We start from the raw sequence: 13,965 nt of genomic DNA, 5'->3' as shown, positions 1-13,965 counted from the left end.
AAAGAACGCACGTAGGCCTGGAAACGTGTTCGCACAAAGGGCAAGAGGGAGTTGGCACGGGAAGGGGAGAGTTCTTGGTGTGACAGAGGCTCCCTTTATTACGGATTGTTGCCAAACACAGGTAACCCCAGACCTGCAGAACGCGCTAAACGGATCCTAAAGCTGGGGTGTGGAGGGTGAGACAGGACCCGGCAAAACCCTGAGAAGGGAAGGTGGCTGGGGAGAAGGGGCTTTTGGTCGCGCATCGGGGCCACAGAAGGGAACTGCTGGTGCCCGCGGAGCGAGCGGGCGAAGGCTGCGCTGCGCGTGCAGGGCCGAGGGAGAACGGAAGCCCGCGTCTAGGCGGCTCCCAGGGGCTGGGCTTGGGAACCTTCCAGAACGTCTCCAGAACCGTACTAGTGCAAGCCCAGAGGAGGTGAGGATCGCGCGCAGGACTCGCAAGGAGGTTCTGAGAGATGGGGAGGAGATGAGAAGCTGGGGTAAAAGTGGACCAGTTGGACAGCCGTAAAAATGTGTGCCTCGATCTGCCCTCCCTCCCGGAACCAGAAATTCACAGCGGGAACTGCGGAGTAGATGAAGGGGAACGACCTTCTCACACTTTCCAAGTGGCTTCTCCCACAGCAGCAGCAAGGAATGTGGTTCTTCTGAAACAGGAGCCCTGAGAGGCCTGGGAGTGCGGCGGGGTCTCTCGGAACTTACTGGAACTTGCTGTCTCTGGGGCTATTTCCTGATGCGCGTCTTCCTCTTGTTTCCCACCCACCCGGGTCGCCAGAAGCCCGAGGACGGTGAAACCTTTCTGGTGGCAAAGTTCTTTGAGAACTTCTTTTCGAAACAACTAAGTTCTTCCTGTACCAAAGAAAGGGGCCCATGCGCCCTTAGAAGGCATCCATCTGGGGAGAAAAAAAAAAATTTAATTGTGAATTGTCCAGAACACAAATGTTACCTTTGATCCTTCCTTTTTCCCTGGCCCTGCTTTGGAAAATTCTGACGCTTTTATAAAAATTGCCTTTTATTTTTTTCCTGGGAAATGTTGGCCGCTACCTTCTAAATTGATCTCAAGTGGCGCCCCACTGTATTCAGGTGAAAAATCAACATCTTTGTAAACATGAAAAACGAACGGAAAATGTACTTACATTTCCCTCCAATTCTTTTTCTTCTACAGATTCATAAATTCTATATACCATATTTTAAAGCCCAGGACGTCAAATATTCGGATGTTTTGCAGGCCATGTTGGAAAATTGTTTCTGATGCCTGTAGTGAATACGAATTGTAAAACTAACTTGTTCCCTGGGAGGAAAGATCTAAGTTTCAAAAGAAGTTCCATTTAGAAAGCGATTATTGAGAAGTAAATACGAAATAAGTAATATGGTGTGGTGACTTAGCATTTTATTTAGTCTATATAGCTAGCTTTAACTTTAGCATCTTTCCACATCAGACACACACATTAGAAGTCAACGCTTTAAAATTAAAAGTCCACATTACACATCGATTTCAGGAAGACAGAAAGAACAAGTATTTTGCACTTGACCGGGGAATAATATTTGCAATTCCTAGGGAGTCAACGAGGGGAAACAGGTTGTGCATTGGGCATTTATTTTCTTTATTTTTTTCTTTTTCTTTTTTTAAATACCAGAACTAAGTGTCCCACTCACGTTCACAGTTACTCTGGAAATGGGTAATGGGAAAAACCCTAGAAGCCACAACTGGAGGCTGGAAAAGCGAGGGCGAGAGTGGACGCCATCGGCAGGTTACGCCCGGGGGGCCGCACAGTATCCAACTTTTCTCTGTGCGTAGTCGGCAGCGATCCGCACCGTGGTTCAGTTCGTGGTGGTTGCGACGCGGAGTTCGGACGCGCCCCCGCGTGGTCCCCGCCCCGCGGGGCGGCGTGCGCGAGGGCGGGCGGCGCGAAGGGCCGTCCCCCGGCTTGGCTCCAGGGGTGTCCGGCGGGGTCAGCGCCAGGACAGCGTTGCGGATGCCGCTCAGAAGGCCGGCAAGACGCTCTCTCTGCCGGAAAGGCTGGCCACCGCTGTCGGCCTGGAGCCTCCCGCTCCGGGCGGACACCCCAGGCGCGCCGCGGACAGGTGCTGGCCCAGCAGAGCGCCCTCGCTGGGAGCGCGGCCGCTGGTACAGTCCTCCTGCTGCTGCCGCTGCTCTAACACGGTCCGGGCAGCGGACGCCGCAGCGGCAGCCGACACGTGCAGCAAAGGGGTGGCCGCCCGGTGATGCACCAGGCACGACGAGCGCTGCAGCAGGTGGCAGTAACCCCACGGGGTCGGGGGCAGACTCTGCGCGGCCCTCGTCCCCCCTCCTCCTCGGACCCCTCGCATGATGCTCTCGATGCTGAAGGGGGCGCATTCGTCTCCCGGCCGCGCCGCCGACCCCTTGCCCTCCTCCCAAGGCTGGGAGCCCGGGGAGGGCCGCACGGCCGAGGGGGCGCCGGGGGCGGCCGGGTCCGCGCCTGGCGCCTTCCCGGGCGTCTCGGCGTAGGCCGGGGCCGACAGCAGCAGGTAGCGAAGGGGGTGAGGGTGCAGCAGCGCGCACGGGCGGCTCCCGGAGGCGGCGGCGGGGTAGGCCCCCGGCACTGGGGGCGGCGGGGCCGGGCTCCCGAGCAGCAGGCCCGGGTAGGGGCCGTGCAGGGCGGCGGGCGCGGCGGGCAGGGGGAAGGGGTGGTGCAGGTGGGCTCCCGGGGGCGGGCGGTGGCGCTTGAAGCGCTTCCTGCGCCGGAGGAAGCTGCCGTTGTCGAACATGTCCCGGGACGCGGGGTCCAGGCTCCAGTAGTTGCCCTTGCCCGGGTGGCCCGGCTCGCGCGGGATCTTGACGAAGCAGTCGTTGAGCGAGAGGTTGTGGCGGATGCTGTTCTGCCAGGCGGGGAACCTGCGGCGGTAGTAGGGGAAGCGGCCGCTGATGAAGGCGCAGATGCCGCTGAGCGTGAGGCGCTTGTGCGGGCTCTGCAGGATGGCCATGGTGATGAGCGCGATGTAGGAGTACGGGGGCTTCGCCGGCTGCGGGCCGTCCGCGGAGGCCGCCGCGGACCCGCTCGACGCCCCGAACTTGGGGCCCAACTTGGCGTCGGCCGGGGCGCCGCCGCCCTCGGGGAGCCCTCCGCCAAGCGCGCCCGCGCCGTGCCGCGCCTCCCGCGTCCCCGGCGGGGGCAGCTGCCCAGGCAACGGCTGGCTCTCCGCCGCCTCGCCTTCCTCGTCCTCCTCCCCCTCGCCCTCATCCTCCTCCTCTCCCAGGATGTCGATCTCGCCGTCCTCCCCGTCGGAGCCCCGGAGGCTGCGCCGCGGTGTGGAGCGAAGGCTTTCGGGTTTGGGCAAGTTCATGGGGGAGCAGGTCGTGCAAGACGCAGGGGTGGTGGCCGGCCGCTCGCCTGCCTCGAGGGGGTCCGGGCGGGTTCGGAGTGTTCCAAAAAGCAGGAGGGCTTGCGGCTGGTTGCCCGTTTGGCGGTGGTCTTCTCTTCCGTTGGTTTCTCCTCGTTGCCAACACCGTCCAGCAAAGATGCACTTTGCCTTTTCTCGGAGCTTCTTCGAGTCCTTGAGTGGTCGACCGCCCCCCACCCTTTCCACCCCACCCCACCCCCCCCACCTCCCAGCGCTCCCCCGCTTGCTCCGGACGCATGCAGTCCAATGATGAGGGTTCACTGCGCGTTACCCGACAGGGCAAGAGCCTCCAGCCCCCTCCTTCTCCTGACACCCACCGGCCACACAGGAAGATGCGCGGTGAAAGCGCGTTGAAAACCCTGCAAATAGCAGAGGCAGGAAAATAGGACACCCAACAATCTGTGGCCACTTCGATATTCGGGCCTCTCCCCTGGAGGATAGAAAGGGGGGGGGGGGTGGTGGCACTAAATGTCTACGGTGTTTGTAAGAAAAGCCTAACAGTATGTTTTCGGGGTTCACAGCCGGTTATTCACCCATTTTCATTGGTGGAGTCCGTGCTCATCCCGAATGATGAGCTGAACCATTCTTAATTCTTAAGCATTCTTGACTATATCCACGAACTCCGGGGAATGCGAGGGAGGGTTGCACGGTCCCTTCTACTTCCCGCCTTAACTGCCCAACTGAGGTTTCCAGAAAAGGCTGAAATGTCTGGGCGTTAAGTTGTGGAAGTTCGGGGTAGAAGGAAAGCAGAAGGGCTAAAGAGAAGTCCCTTGGCATCAGCGCTTCTCGAGCTTCTTTGAACCCTTAACCACGGGATAAAATACGTTTTATGTCACACCCTTGGGTAGATAGACTTCTGCACCTAAATTGGGCTTCGTAAAACAAGTGACCACTGACACCATTGTTTTTCAAATGTCCATCACCAATTAGGTGGTTTGTGCCACGTTCTAACCAGTCCAGAGCCCGTGTGAAAAACCCAGTTTTCACAAAAACAGCCTCCCAACACCAACGGAGGCACCCAGTCTGACGATCTCTCAATCTCTTCTTCTTCTTTTTTAAAAGTCAACCTTCAGCACTTTTACTATAATAATAAAATATTAAAACAGGGGCACCTGGGTGGCCCGGTCAGTGTAGCACGCGACTCTTGATCTCGGGGCTGTGAGTTCAAGCCCCACACTGGGCGTGGAGCCTACTTAACAAAAAATTAATAATAACAACAAGGCCAAGGGAGAGGTGCGGGGCCTTTACCTAAATCACTAGGTCGGCATTCCCCACCCTGGAGAACAGGGATGTGGCAGAAAGTCTGTTTCGCTCCCCTGACATCCTTGGAAGTGGCAGTTTCTAGACTGGCTTCATTTAAATCTTATGCTCAGCGACCAGAGTCACGGTCCGGTGGAGTTAACTTCATGTGTGTTATATAAATAGGGATCTTGGGGTGAAATACTGAGCAACTGGCTGTTCATAACGTAATAGCCACCGATTGGGGAAAAGAATTTGAGGAGGCATCTACTAAAAATGCAACATACACATATTATGCCACCGATGGTCGTAGTAAATCTGCCGTTGGTGTTTGTAAATGATAATGAACTTTCAGCCAGAAATCAGAAGCCAGGTAAAAGAGCAAACTATAACAAAAAAGTAGTTTAAAGTAGCTAGTCGCTTCAGGATTAAAATTTGAAAACTGCTTTCTCTAAAGGATGTTAAGAGCTTGTGCTCTACTCCTGAGATTCTCGCCTTCCCCGTCATATGTAGCTTGCAGGACAAATGATGGAGCTTTTGAGCCTCAGGGATTTGTGTTTGAATCCCAGGTTCACCAGTTACTACTTGGGGGATGACTAAACCAAGCTCGGGGAGGGCCGTGACAGGTGTCTTATCCAACCTCAGACTCCCAGCTGCCTCCCCGTCAACCCCTGCAGGTAATGCACATTTCTGCAGGCTGCAGAGGAATCCTGTGACCTGGGAAGGGAGTATTGTTAGTTTTCCTAAAGTCAACATCTATGGGGATTTGGGTTATTTAAAAATGAAAGGAGAAAAGTAAAGGCTTGGGAAACAAAAACAAAAGAATCTCCATTGAGGGAGGTATGTCAAGGGGGCATAGGAGACAAGTGAAAGTCCCCTGTGGTGAAAGCTGGGGCCACTCCAGCAAGTAGGATTAGATTACAACCCAAAGCATAAAATAAATATTCGTGTGTGTATCCATACTGATAAAAACTAAATGAGTAAAATAATAAATGGGAGGAAAGAGGGATGCTTGGCTGGCTCAGTTGGTAGAGCATGCAAGTCTTAAACCTAGGGTCCTGAGTTCAAACCCCACGTTGGGCATAGAGCCTACTTTAAACAAAAACAAAAACAAAAAACAAAACAAAACAAAAAAAAAAAACACTCCAAAATATTAAACGGGGGCGGGAGAATTCCTCACTCTTACCACAGGCAGTGCAGAGTGGTTTCCTTCTAAAGATACAGATCCTTCCAAAGATATCTTCCTTCCAAAGATCCTTACAAGTGCAGAAGGGTCACAAACACTTCGGCCAGGTCATCAGGTGACCAACGTTTACATCAATAGTCATAAACCCTTTGACAGTATATGCCGTAATGTGATGTGATAAAAATAGCACTCTGTGATCGTGCTCCCCCGAGCCCATGTGATCACGAGAAAAACAGACAAATTCTGATAGAGGAGCATCCTGTGTCCCTGGCCAGAACCATCCTCAAAACTATCAAGGTCACCAAAACGAGAACAGTCCAAGCCCAGAGGACTCTACAGACAGACGTGACAAGTAACTGCAGTGTGGAGTCTGGAACGGCATCCTGGAAGGCAAAAATGACAGCATCCAAACAGAAAAATGACAGACAGCATCCTGGAACAGAAAAATGACAGGCCATCTGAACAGGCTGCCTGAATTAGGCTATGTGAATAAACTACAGACTTTAGTTAATAATAATGTATCAATATCAGTCCACTAATTGTAACAAATGTGCCATACTACTGTAAGATATTAACTGGATGTGTGTATGGGGGGGGGGGTGGAATATGGGAACTTGTACCACCTGCACTTTTATCTTGTGCTGTCTGTTCACTTTTCCTGTAAATCTAAAACTGTTCCAAAAATTACGTTCTATTAGTTTAAAAAATTAAACATGGGAAAAAGGCCTAATAGCCAAAAAGGAGAAACCCAAACGCCCATCAGGCGATGAATGGATAAACAACATGTGGTAATATACATAGACTTTCATTCAGCAACAAAAGCAACAAAGTGTTGATACGGATGGATCTTGAAAACATCGTGGTAAGTGAAAGGAATCTGAATAGGCCAATTACAGAAACAGAAAGTAGCGCGGTGGCCGCTGGGGGCTACGAACAGGGGGAAATGGGGAGTAACCGTTGATGGATAGTTTCTTTGGGGAGTAATGAAAATGTTCTGGACTTAGCTATGGTGGATTTACTAAAGCTATGAATTGTACACTTTAAAAGGGTAAAGTTTAGGGGCGCCTGGGTGGCTCAGTCAGTTAAGCGTCCGACTTCAGCTCAGGTCACGATCTCGCGGTTCATGACTTTGAGCCCTTTGTCGGGCTCTGTGCTGACAGCTCAGAGCCTGGAGCCTGCTTCGGAGTCTGTGTCTCCCTCTCTGTGTCCCTCCCCCACTCACGCTCTCAAAAAATAAACATTAAAAAAATTTTTTAAAGGGTAAAGTTTATCGTATGTGATTATATCTAATGTTATACAAAATATGCCCAGGTAAAAACAAAGAGCTTTATCAATGAAAACTGAGTGCTTTGGAAAGACTCCATTATGGCAAGTCACTCTGGAAAAAAGGAAAGAAGGGGAAGGGGAGGAAAGAGAAAGAAAGAAAGAAAGAAAGAAAGAAAGAAAGAAAGAAAGAAAGAAAGAAAGAAAGAAAGAAAGAAAGAAAGAAAGAAAGAAAGAAAGAAAGAAAGAAAGAAAGAAAGAAAGAAAGAAAGAAAGAAAGAAAGAAAGAAAGAAAGAAAGAAAGAAAGAAAGAAAGAAAGAAAGAAAGAAAGAAAGAAAGAAAGAAAGAAAGAAAGAAAGAAAGAAAGAAAAGAAAGAAAGAAAGAAAGAAAGAAAGAAAGAAAGAAAGAAAGAAAGAAAGAAAGAAAGAAAGAAAGAAAGAAAGAAAGAAAGAAAGAAAAGAAAGAAAGAAAGAAAGAAAGAAAGAAAGAAAGAAAGAAAGAAAGAAAGAAAGAAAGAAAGAAAGAAAGAAAGAAAGAAAGAAAGAAAGAAAGAAAGAAAGAAAGAAAGAAAGAAAGAAAGAAAGAAAGAAAGAAAGAAAGAAAGAAAGAAAGAAAGAAAGAAAGAAAGAAAGAAAGAAAGAAAGAAAGAAAGAAAGAAAGAAAGAAAGAAAGAAAGAAAGAAAGAAAGAAAGAAAGAAAAAGAAAGAAAGAAAAGAAAGGAGAGAGAGAGAAAAGAAAGAAAAACTCTTACAGTCACATCCCATCAATTCTTTAGTGCTGCCTTCAGAATGAGAAACCTGCCTTTGTAGCTCCTGCAGCATTTAACATGCAGCCTTGTGCATGGTGGGGACTCTGTAATATTTGGGGATTGCTTCTTTCCTAACAAGGAATAGGTTTTTTTTCTGAACAAAGCCCTCAGGAGCTCACGCAATGCTGTCCTAGTATCAAAAACCAAACTTTCTGGACTAATCTACAAAAAGGATGATGCTGTCTGGTTTCTCTCCATTCCACTCTGAAAATTAAAGGCAAGATAAGGGCGCCTGGGTGGTTCAGTCGGTTAAGCATCTGATCTTGATTTCGGCTCAGGTCGTGATCTCACAGCCGTGAGGTCGAGCCCCACATCAGGCTCTTCAGTGAGCGTGGAGCCTGCCTGGGATTCTCTCTCCCTCTCCCTCTCCCCCTTCCCTGCTTGCACTCTCTCTCTCAAAAATAAAAATAAATAAATAAAGACAATGTGGCCATCAACAGTTAAAGCTGATTTGAATATTAAAGCTAACTCTGGGAAGAAGAAGAAAAAAAGCTCTAGTGTATCTTTCGCCTCGAGGTAGGGCAAGTTGCTAGTCTACAAAGGCAGAATTTACTTCTTTCAACATCACTTCCACAATGTATGGCATTTCTGAAACCGGGGAAGTCTTTTCAAAGCAATCTAAAAGCAGTGCTCCCACCTACCCTACTGAGGCAAAGGAGACGATTAATCAATTTGTAGCAAGGAAACAACCAAGCCCATAAATGCTTAAAAGTCTCTTAGCTTTATTTTGTCGATAACTTCCTGGAAACATCATGACCTGAGAATTACCCTTTCAATTATCTGGTCTTCCCTCTGACCCTGTGTCGACCCCTCCTCCAGCTCCCTGGTACACAGTACCAAGGCACTGGCACCTTACACTAAAAGCTGGGCAAAGCCTAGGAAAGAGCTGTTTTAAGAAGGTACGCACAAGCTTGAGAATTGTTGGTTTGGGGTTTTTAAGGGTTTTATTTTTTTTTTTTTAATCAAATCTTGCTGGAAAAAGAATTCACTTACATTGAGACTCTATTGAGGGTGCTTTAAATTTCATCCCTGGAACAATGGTGAGAGATTTGCATTTTATCGCCATTGTATGAATAAGGAGGCAAAGGCTCAGAGACATTTAGTAATCTATCCTGTATTACTCAGTAAACTATAGAGTTTTAGATGAACTGCGCCTAAACCTTGATCACCATCGTCACCACCAATACCCTTGAAATCGTCTGTAGTTGGAATACTGGCCCACATTATTTAGTTATAAAAATACATATTCTCGGGGATGCCTGGGTGGCTCAGTTGGTTAAGCATCCGGCTCTGGATTTCAGCTCAGGTCATGATGCCACAGTTCTAGTGAGTCTGAGCCCTGCCTTCATTAGGCTCTGTGCTTATGACACGGAGCCTGCTTTGGATTCTCTCTCTCTCTCCTATCTCTGTCCCTCCCCTGCTTGCACTCTCCCTCTCTCTCAAAATAAATGAAATAAACATTAAAAACATTATATATATACATACATACATATATATACACACACACACACACACACATATATATATATATACACACACACACACATATATATATATACACATTATATATACATATAATGTAAATATTCTGTTGGGGATATATTCTCTATGACAAGTTCCAAAGTCCTCTGAAGTGCAGGTTAAATGATGATGATTCTGATCGTGGAAAACTGCATTTGGGGAAAAGAATGAAGAACACACAAAGCATCTTTAAAAGAAGATATAAACAACATTAAAAAAAAAACATGAAATCTGAATAAAAACAGGAGGTGCCTTTCTACGCAGACGGGCAAGGTTACAGAGGGTTAACTAGGTTTGGAAAAATGGATATTCTCACCCCCTACTGTGAGGCGGAAACCTCCAGCCACTTGGGAGAGCAGCTGGTCAGCATCTATTAAGAATTTCAGGGGCGCCTGGGTGGCGCAGTCGGTTGAGCGTCCGACTTCAGCCAGGTCACGATCTCGCGGTCTGGGAGTTCGAGCCCCGCGTCGGGCTCTGGGCTGATGGCTCAGAGCCTGGAGCCTGTTTCCGATTCTGTGTCTCCCTCTCTCTCTGCCCCTCCCCCGTTCATGCTCTGTCTCTCTCTGTCCCAAAAATAAAAATAAACTTTAAAAAAAAAAAAAAAAAAAAAAAGAATTTCAGCGTGCACATCCCAGAAGCTAGGGATTCCACACGTACACACTTACTCTGGAGAAGCATCCTCACCTAAGAACAAAGAGGCGTGCTGCACAATGATGTTCACTGTAGCACCGTGCGCAGTTTCGAGAACAGTTAAGGGCTGGTTCATCTGCCACAGGGATCGATCACAAACCACGCCGCTTCTCCAGCTTAAAACCCTTCAGCCAGGTGCCAGGGCCCTCAGAATAAACCAGATGTTCTGCTCCGTCCCACCAGGAGCAGCAAACCCTGCCCCAGCTCCCACCCCCACCCCCCCGCCCCACCCCCACCCCCCCACCCCCAGGCCCCGTCTGGCACCAGTGGTGTGGGCTCCCAGCTAAAAGGCTGCTCCACTAGGTGCTGGTCTGCCTGGAACCTTCTTCCCGACTCCCCCTCCCCGTGCACCAAGCCTTTTAACTCCCTCCTCAACTTCCACCCATCTCTCCTCAGGGAGGCTTTCCAGGACCACCCAGTCCTGTTATGGGCCTTACTTTCCTCTTCTTTTCTAATTTATTTACGTCCCTCCACCGAAATGTAAACACTGTAAGAATGAGGCCCTGATCTTTCACATGCAGTTTCGCCCAGCGCTCAAGCCTGGGCAAAGTGGAAGCTCTCAATAAATGATGTTTTAATTTTTTTTTTTTTAACGTTTATTTATTTTTGAGACAGAGAGAGACGGGGGAGGGGCAGAGAGAGCGGGAGACACAGAATCTGAAGCAGGCTCCAGGCTCTCAGCTGTCAGCACAGAGCCTGAGACGGGGCTCAAACTCACGGACCCTGAGCCGAAGTCGGATGCTGAACCGACTGAGCCACCCAGGCGCCCCATCAATAAATGATGTTTTAAAGAAATGTATTCTATGCTATCCTACGAATTTCTACGCAGCAATTAAAGAACAAGACGTATTCATATACACTGTCAAGGAAGAAGGTCTAAGGCTAATAGTTGAGTTTTTTAAAAAGCCAAGTGCATTACAATCTAAAAAGAACGATGTTTTAAAGTATACACATCAAGGGGCGCCTGGGTGGCTGAGTCGGTTAGGCATCCGACTTTGGCTCCGCTCATGATCTCATGGATTTGTGAGTTCGAGCCCCGCATTGGGCTCTGTGCTGACAGCTCAGAGCCTGGGGCCTGCTTCTGATTCTGTGTCTCCCTCTGTCTCTGCCCCACCCCCGCATGCACTCTCTTTATCAAAAATAAACATTTTTTTAAGTTAAAAAAATAAACATTTTTTTATGTTAAAAAAATAAAATTAAGTAAAACAAAACACACACGTTATGAAAATAAATGTCTTCCTTGAGGATATTTATGGCAAGCTCCTACCTCTCCAGAAGCAGCAGCTTACACTACGGCTCTAGTCACTTTGGGCCACGACATAAGCGTGTGTGTGTGTGTGTGTGTGTGTGTGTGTGTGTGTAAGTGAAAAGCAACACGCACAAGGGCAGACACAATGCTGACAACACTGCCCACCCCCGAGGAGGGTCAGCAACTGAAGGACAGAGGTCAGGGGAGACTGATTCATCTGTGACATCCGCGATTTGTAGGACACAAATGTATCTGGTCAGTACTTATGTGATAAAAAAGAATTACATACTAATACATCTTAAAGAAAAAAATGTTTGGGACTTTGATAAATGCAGATTTTTAAGAGTACAGATTAACAGTATTCCAAACATTTCCCCCACAGGGCAATTCACTGTAAGCTCTCTCTCATGGCTGTAAACAGAGGAATCTAGGTGCTTACTATTTGCCAAGGAACATTATGAACTATTACTGTGGCAACACTGACCATAAAACAAATCAAATTTACCTCGTTAGGAAAAAGAAAGCCTGTATCCAGGCTCCACTTGGTGCCCTGCAAACCTATGCAACCCTCACAACAGCCCTGAATGACTGAAACGACGCCGCCCACTTTATAAACCAGGAAACCGACCTTGGAGAAAGCGCTCCGCCCGAGACTGCGAGGCCAAGAAGCAACACAAGTGGAATGAAAGCCCATCGGACCCAAAAATCAGCTGCGTTTCTACTGGGCGATCTGCCATCTGCCGCCACAGAGTTAGCGTACTGTCTGAACCGTGAATTTAAGAGACTGGATGCAGGGGGCGCCTGGGTGGCTGCGTCGGTTAAGCGTCCGACTTCGGCTCAGGTCATGATCTCACGGTCCGTGAGTTCGAGCCCCGCGTCGGGCTCTGTGCGGACAGCTCGGAGCCTGGAGCCTGTTTCAATTGTGTCTCCCTCTCTGCCCCTCCCCCACTCACACTCTGTCTCTGTCTCTCTCAAAAATAAACATTAAAAAAAAATTAAAAAAGACATTGGATTCAGGGGACAGATGGAGGAATACAGAAGGTTACATAAAAAAGGCACAGAATGCAGGGGAAGAGAGACGGATGATTGGGCCAGTTAGCCTGCCTCCAACCGACGGAGCCATTCAAGACACAGAGATGGACATTCTTTCAGTGAAAATTCTGAGGAAAAAACATTTCTAGAACAACATTTCTATAGCCTTCTGATATTTAATCATTAGTTTGAGAAAGCTCTTTAAAATTCCATCTAGTGCTTTTCTCTTACAGTCTGAATACAGTTATGCTGACCTGGCCGTTAATAGAAATAGCGCATAAGTAAGCCCCTGTGTACTTACACACCAACCCCTGATAGAAAGATGGTTAAATTGTCGTAAGTTATCTGTAGTTCCCTCTGAAGTTCTGTACGTCGTCACTTTTTTAGCTTATACTGAAAATTAAAGAAGTTCAAAAGAACCAAGATGGATTTAATACCAGTAGGAAAATCTACTTAACATCAAAAGCTCTTAAACTGGAATCGTATAAATATGTTACAAAGGGCTGAAGTTCCAGGACTCCACCAGTAAAGCTTAGAACAAGAGGTGGTTCCAATTGTTTGACTCTGATTTCTTCCACTCATAAGTCTACAAGACTTTTATTTCGTTTAATAAAAATGGTGACATTATTTGTTTTTTAAAAAAATATCTTGGGGCGCCCGGGTGGCTCAGTCGGTTAAGCGTCCGACTTCGGCTCAGGTCATGATGTTACAGTTCGTGAGTTCGAGCCCCACGTGGGGCTCTGTGCTGACAGCTCAGAGCCTGGAGCCTGCTTCGGATTCTGTGTCTCCCTCTCTCTCTGCCCCTCCCCTGCTCGTGCTCTGTCTCTCTCTCTCAAAAATAAATAAACATTAAAAAAATTTTTTTGTAATTTGTTAATAACGATAAAATATCTATGCAATCAGCTGCCATTCTTAGTTCTAAGCTGACGTTAACTTTTATCATTATGATTATAAATAATTTCCATGGGTGAAAAATCCAGAGTATGTAAATTCCAAAGCCAATTCTGACAGGTATTTCTGTGAAACATCTATTTAAAAAACAAAAACAAAAACAGAGGGACCTGGGTGGCTGAGTTGGTTAAGCATCTGGCTCTTGGTTTCAGGTCATCATCTCACGGCTTGTGAGTTTGAGCCCCGTGCTGTCAGTGCAGAGCCTCCTTGGCATTCTCTCTCTCCCTCTTTGCCCCTCCCCTGCATGCTCTCTCTTTCAAAAATAAATAAACACTAAGAAACAAAACAAAAACACAAAAAAAAACCCCACTTCAGAGGGTATTACGTTTTATTGTATGAATGTCAAATGTTTTATAGTACTTATCTACTAAATTTTACATGTTCCATTAAATAAACACTAAAGTACACTGGAATTCATAACAGAAGTAACACAAAGAACAGATGCTTGACATATAACCAGTAGGAAACTTATTCCCGATTTATCACCCAGTCCCTTTGGTTAGAAAAGCTTCTAGTGTTATGGACAAACTTGATCTTCTTTGAAATGTGCCGTCCACCGCTTTTCTGTTTCAGTTACAGTAGCTATAAATAGTTGTTTAAGGATCTCCTTATCTAAATTCCTGCCTGCACACAGAACAAAATA

At 47.6% G+C, this 13,965-nt stretch overlaps 2 protein-coding genes across 3 annotated transcripts in view; both read right to left on the bottom strand.

Annotated features, from left to right (window-relative positions):
* Positions 1-1,980: 1,980 nt before the first annotated feature.
* On the bottom strand, positions 1,981-3,549 carry LOC123593590 (forkhead box protein D4-like 1). Its single transcript, XM_045469678.1, has one exon. It carries the CDS (start codon positions 3,322-3,324, stop codon positions 1,981-1,983), a length of 1,344 nt encoding a protein of 447 aa, XP_045325634.1. The 5' UTR covers positions 3,325-3,549.
* A 10,083-nt stretch (positions 3,550-13,632) lies between these two features.
* The window catches only part of LOC123592468 (COBW domain-containing protein 2), a 52,015-nt gene continuing 51,682 nt past the window's right edge, over positions 13,633-13,965 (bottom strand). For both annotated transcript variants that reach the window (XM_045467479.1, XM_045467480.1), the window contains one exon: positions 13,633-13,946. In XM_045467479.1, the coding sequence (XP_045323435.1) occupies positions 13,840-13,946 (107 nt within the window). In that variant the 3' untranslated portion in view covers positions 13,633-13,839. The remainder of the gene's footprint in view (positions 13,947-13,965) is intronic.

The sequence above is a fragment of the Leopardus geoffroyi genome, chromosome D4, assembly GCF_018350155.1.
Source record: "Leopardus geoffroyi isolate Oge1 chromosome D4, O.geoffroyi_Oge1_pat1.0, whole genome shotgun sequence".
Taxonomy (NCBI): Eukaryota; Metazoa; Chordata; class Mammalia; order Carnivora; family Felidae; genus Leopardus; species Leopardus geoffroyi.
Note: the sequence above shows the minus strand (reverse complement) of the source record. Positions and strands in the feature narration are given on the sequence as shown.

What these genes read in the sequence shown, in the direction of transcription:
- LOC123593590 (XM_045469678.1), bottom strand. Translation starts at nt 3,324, where the DNA reads ATGAACTTGCCCAAACCCGAAAGCCTTCGCTCCACACCGCGGCGCAGC.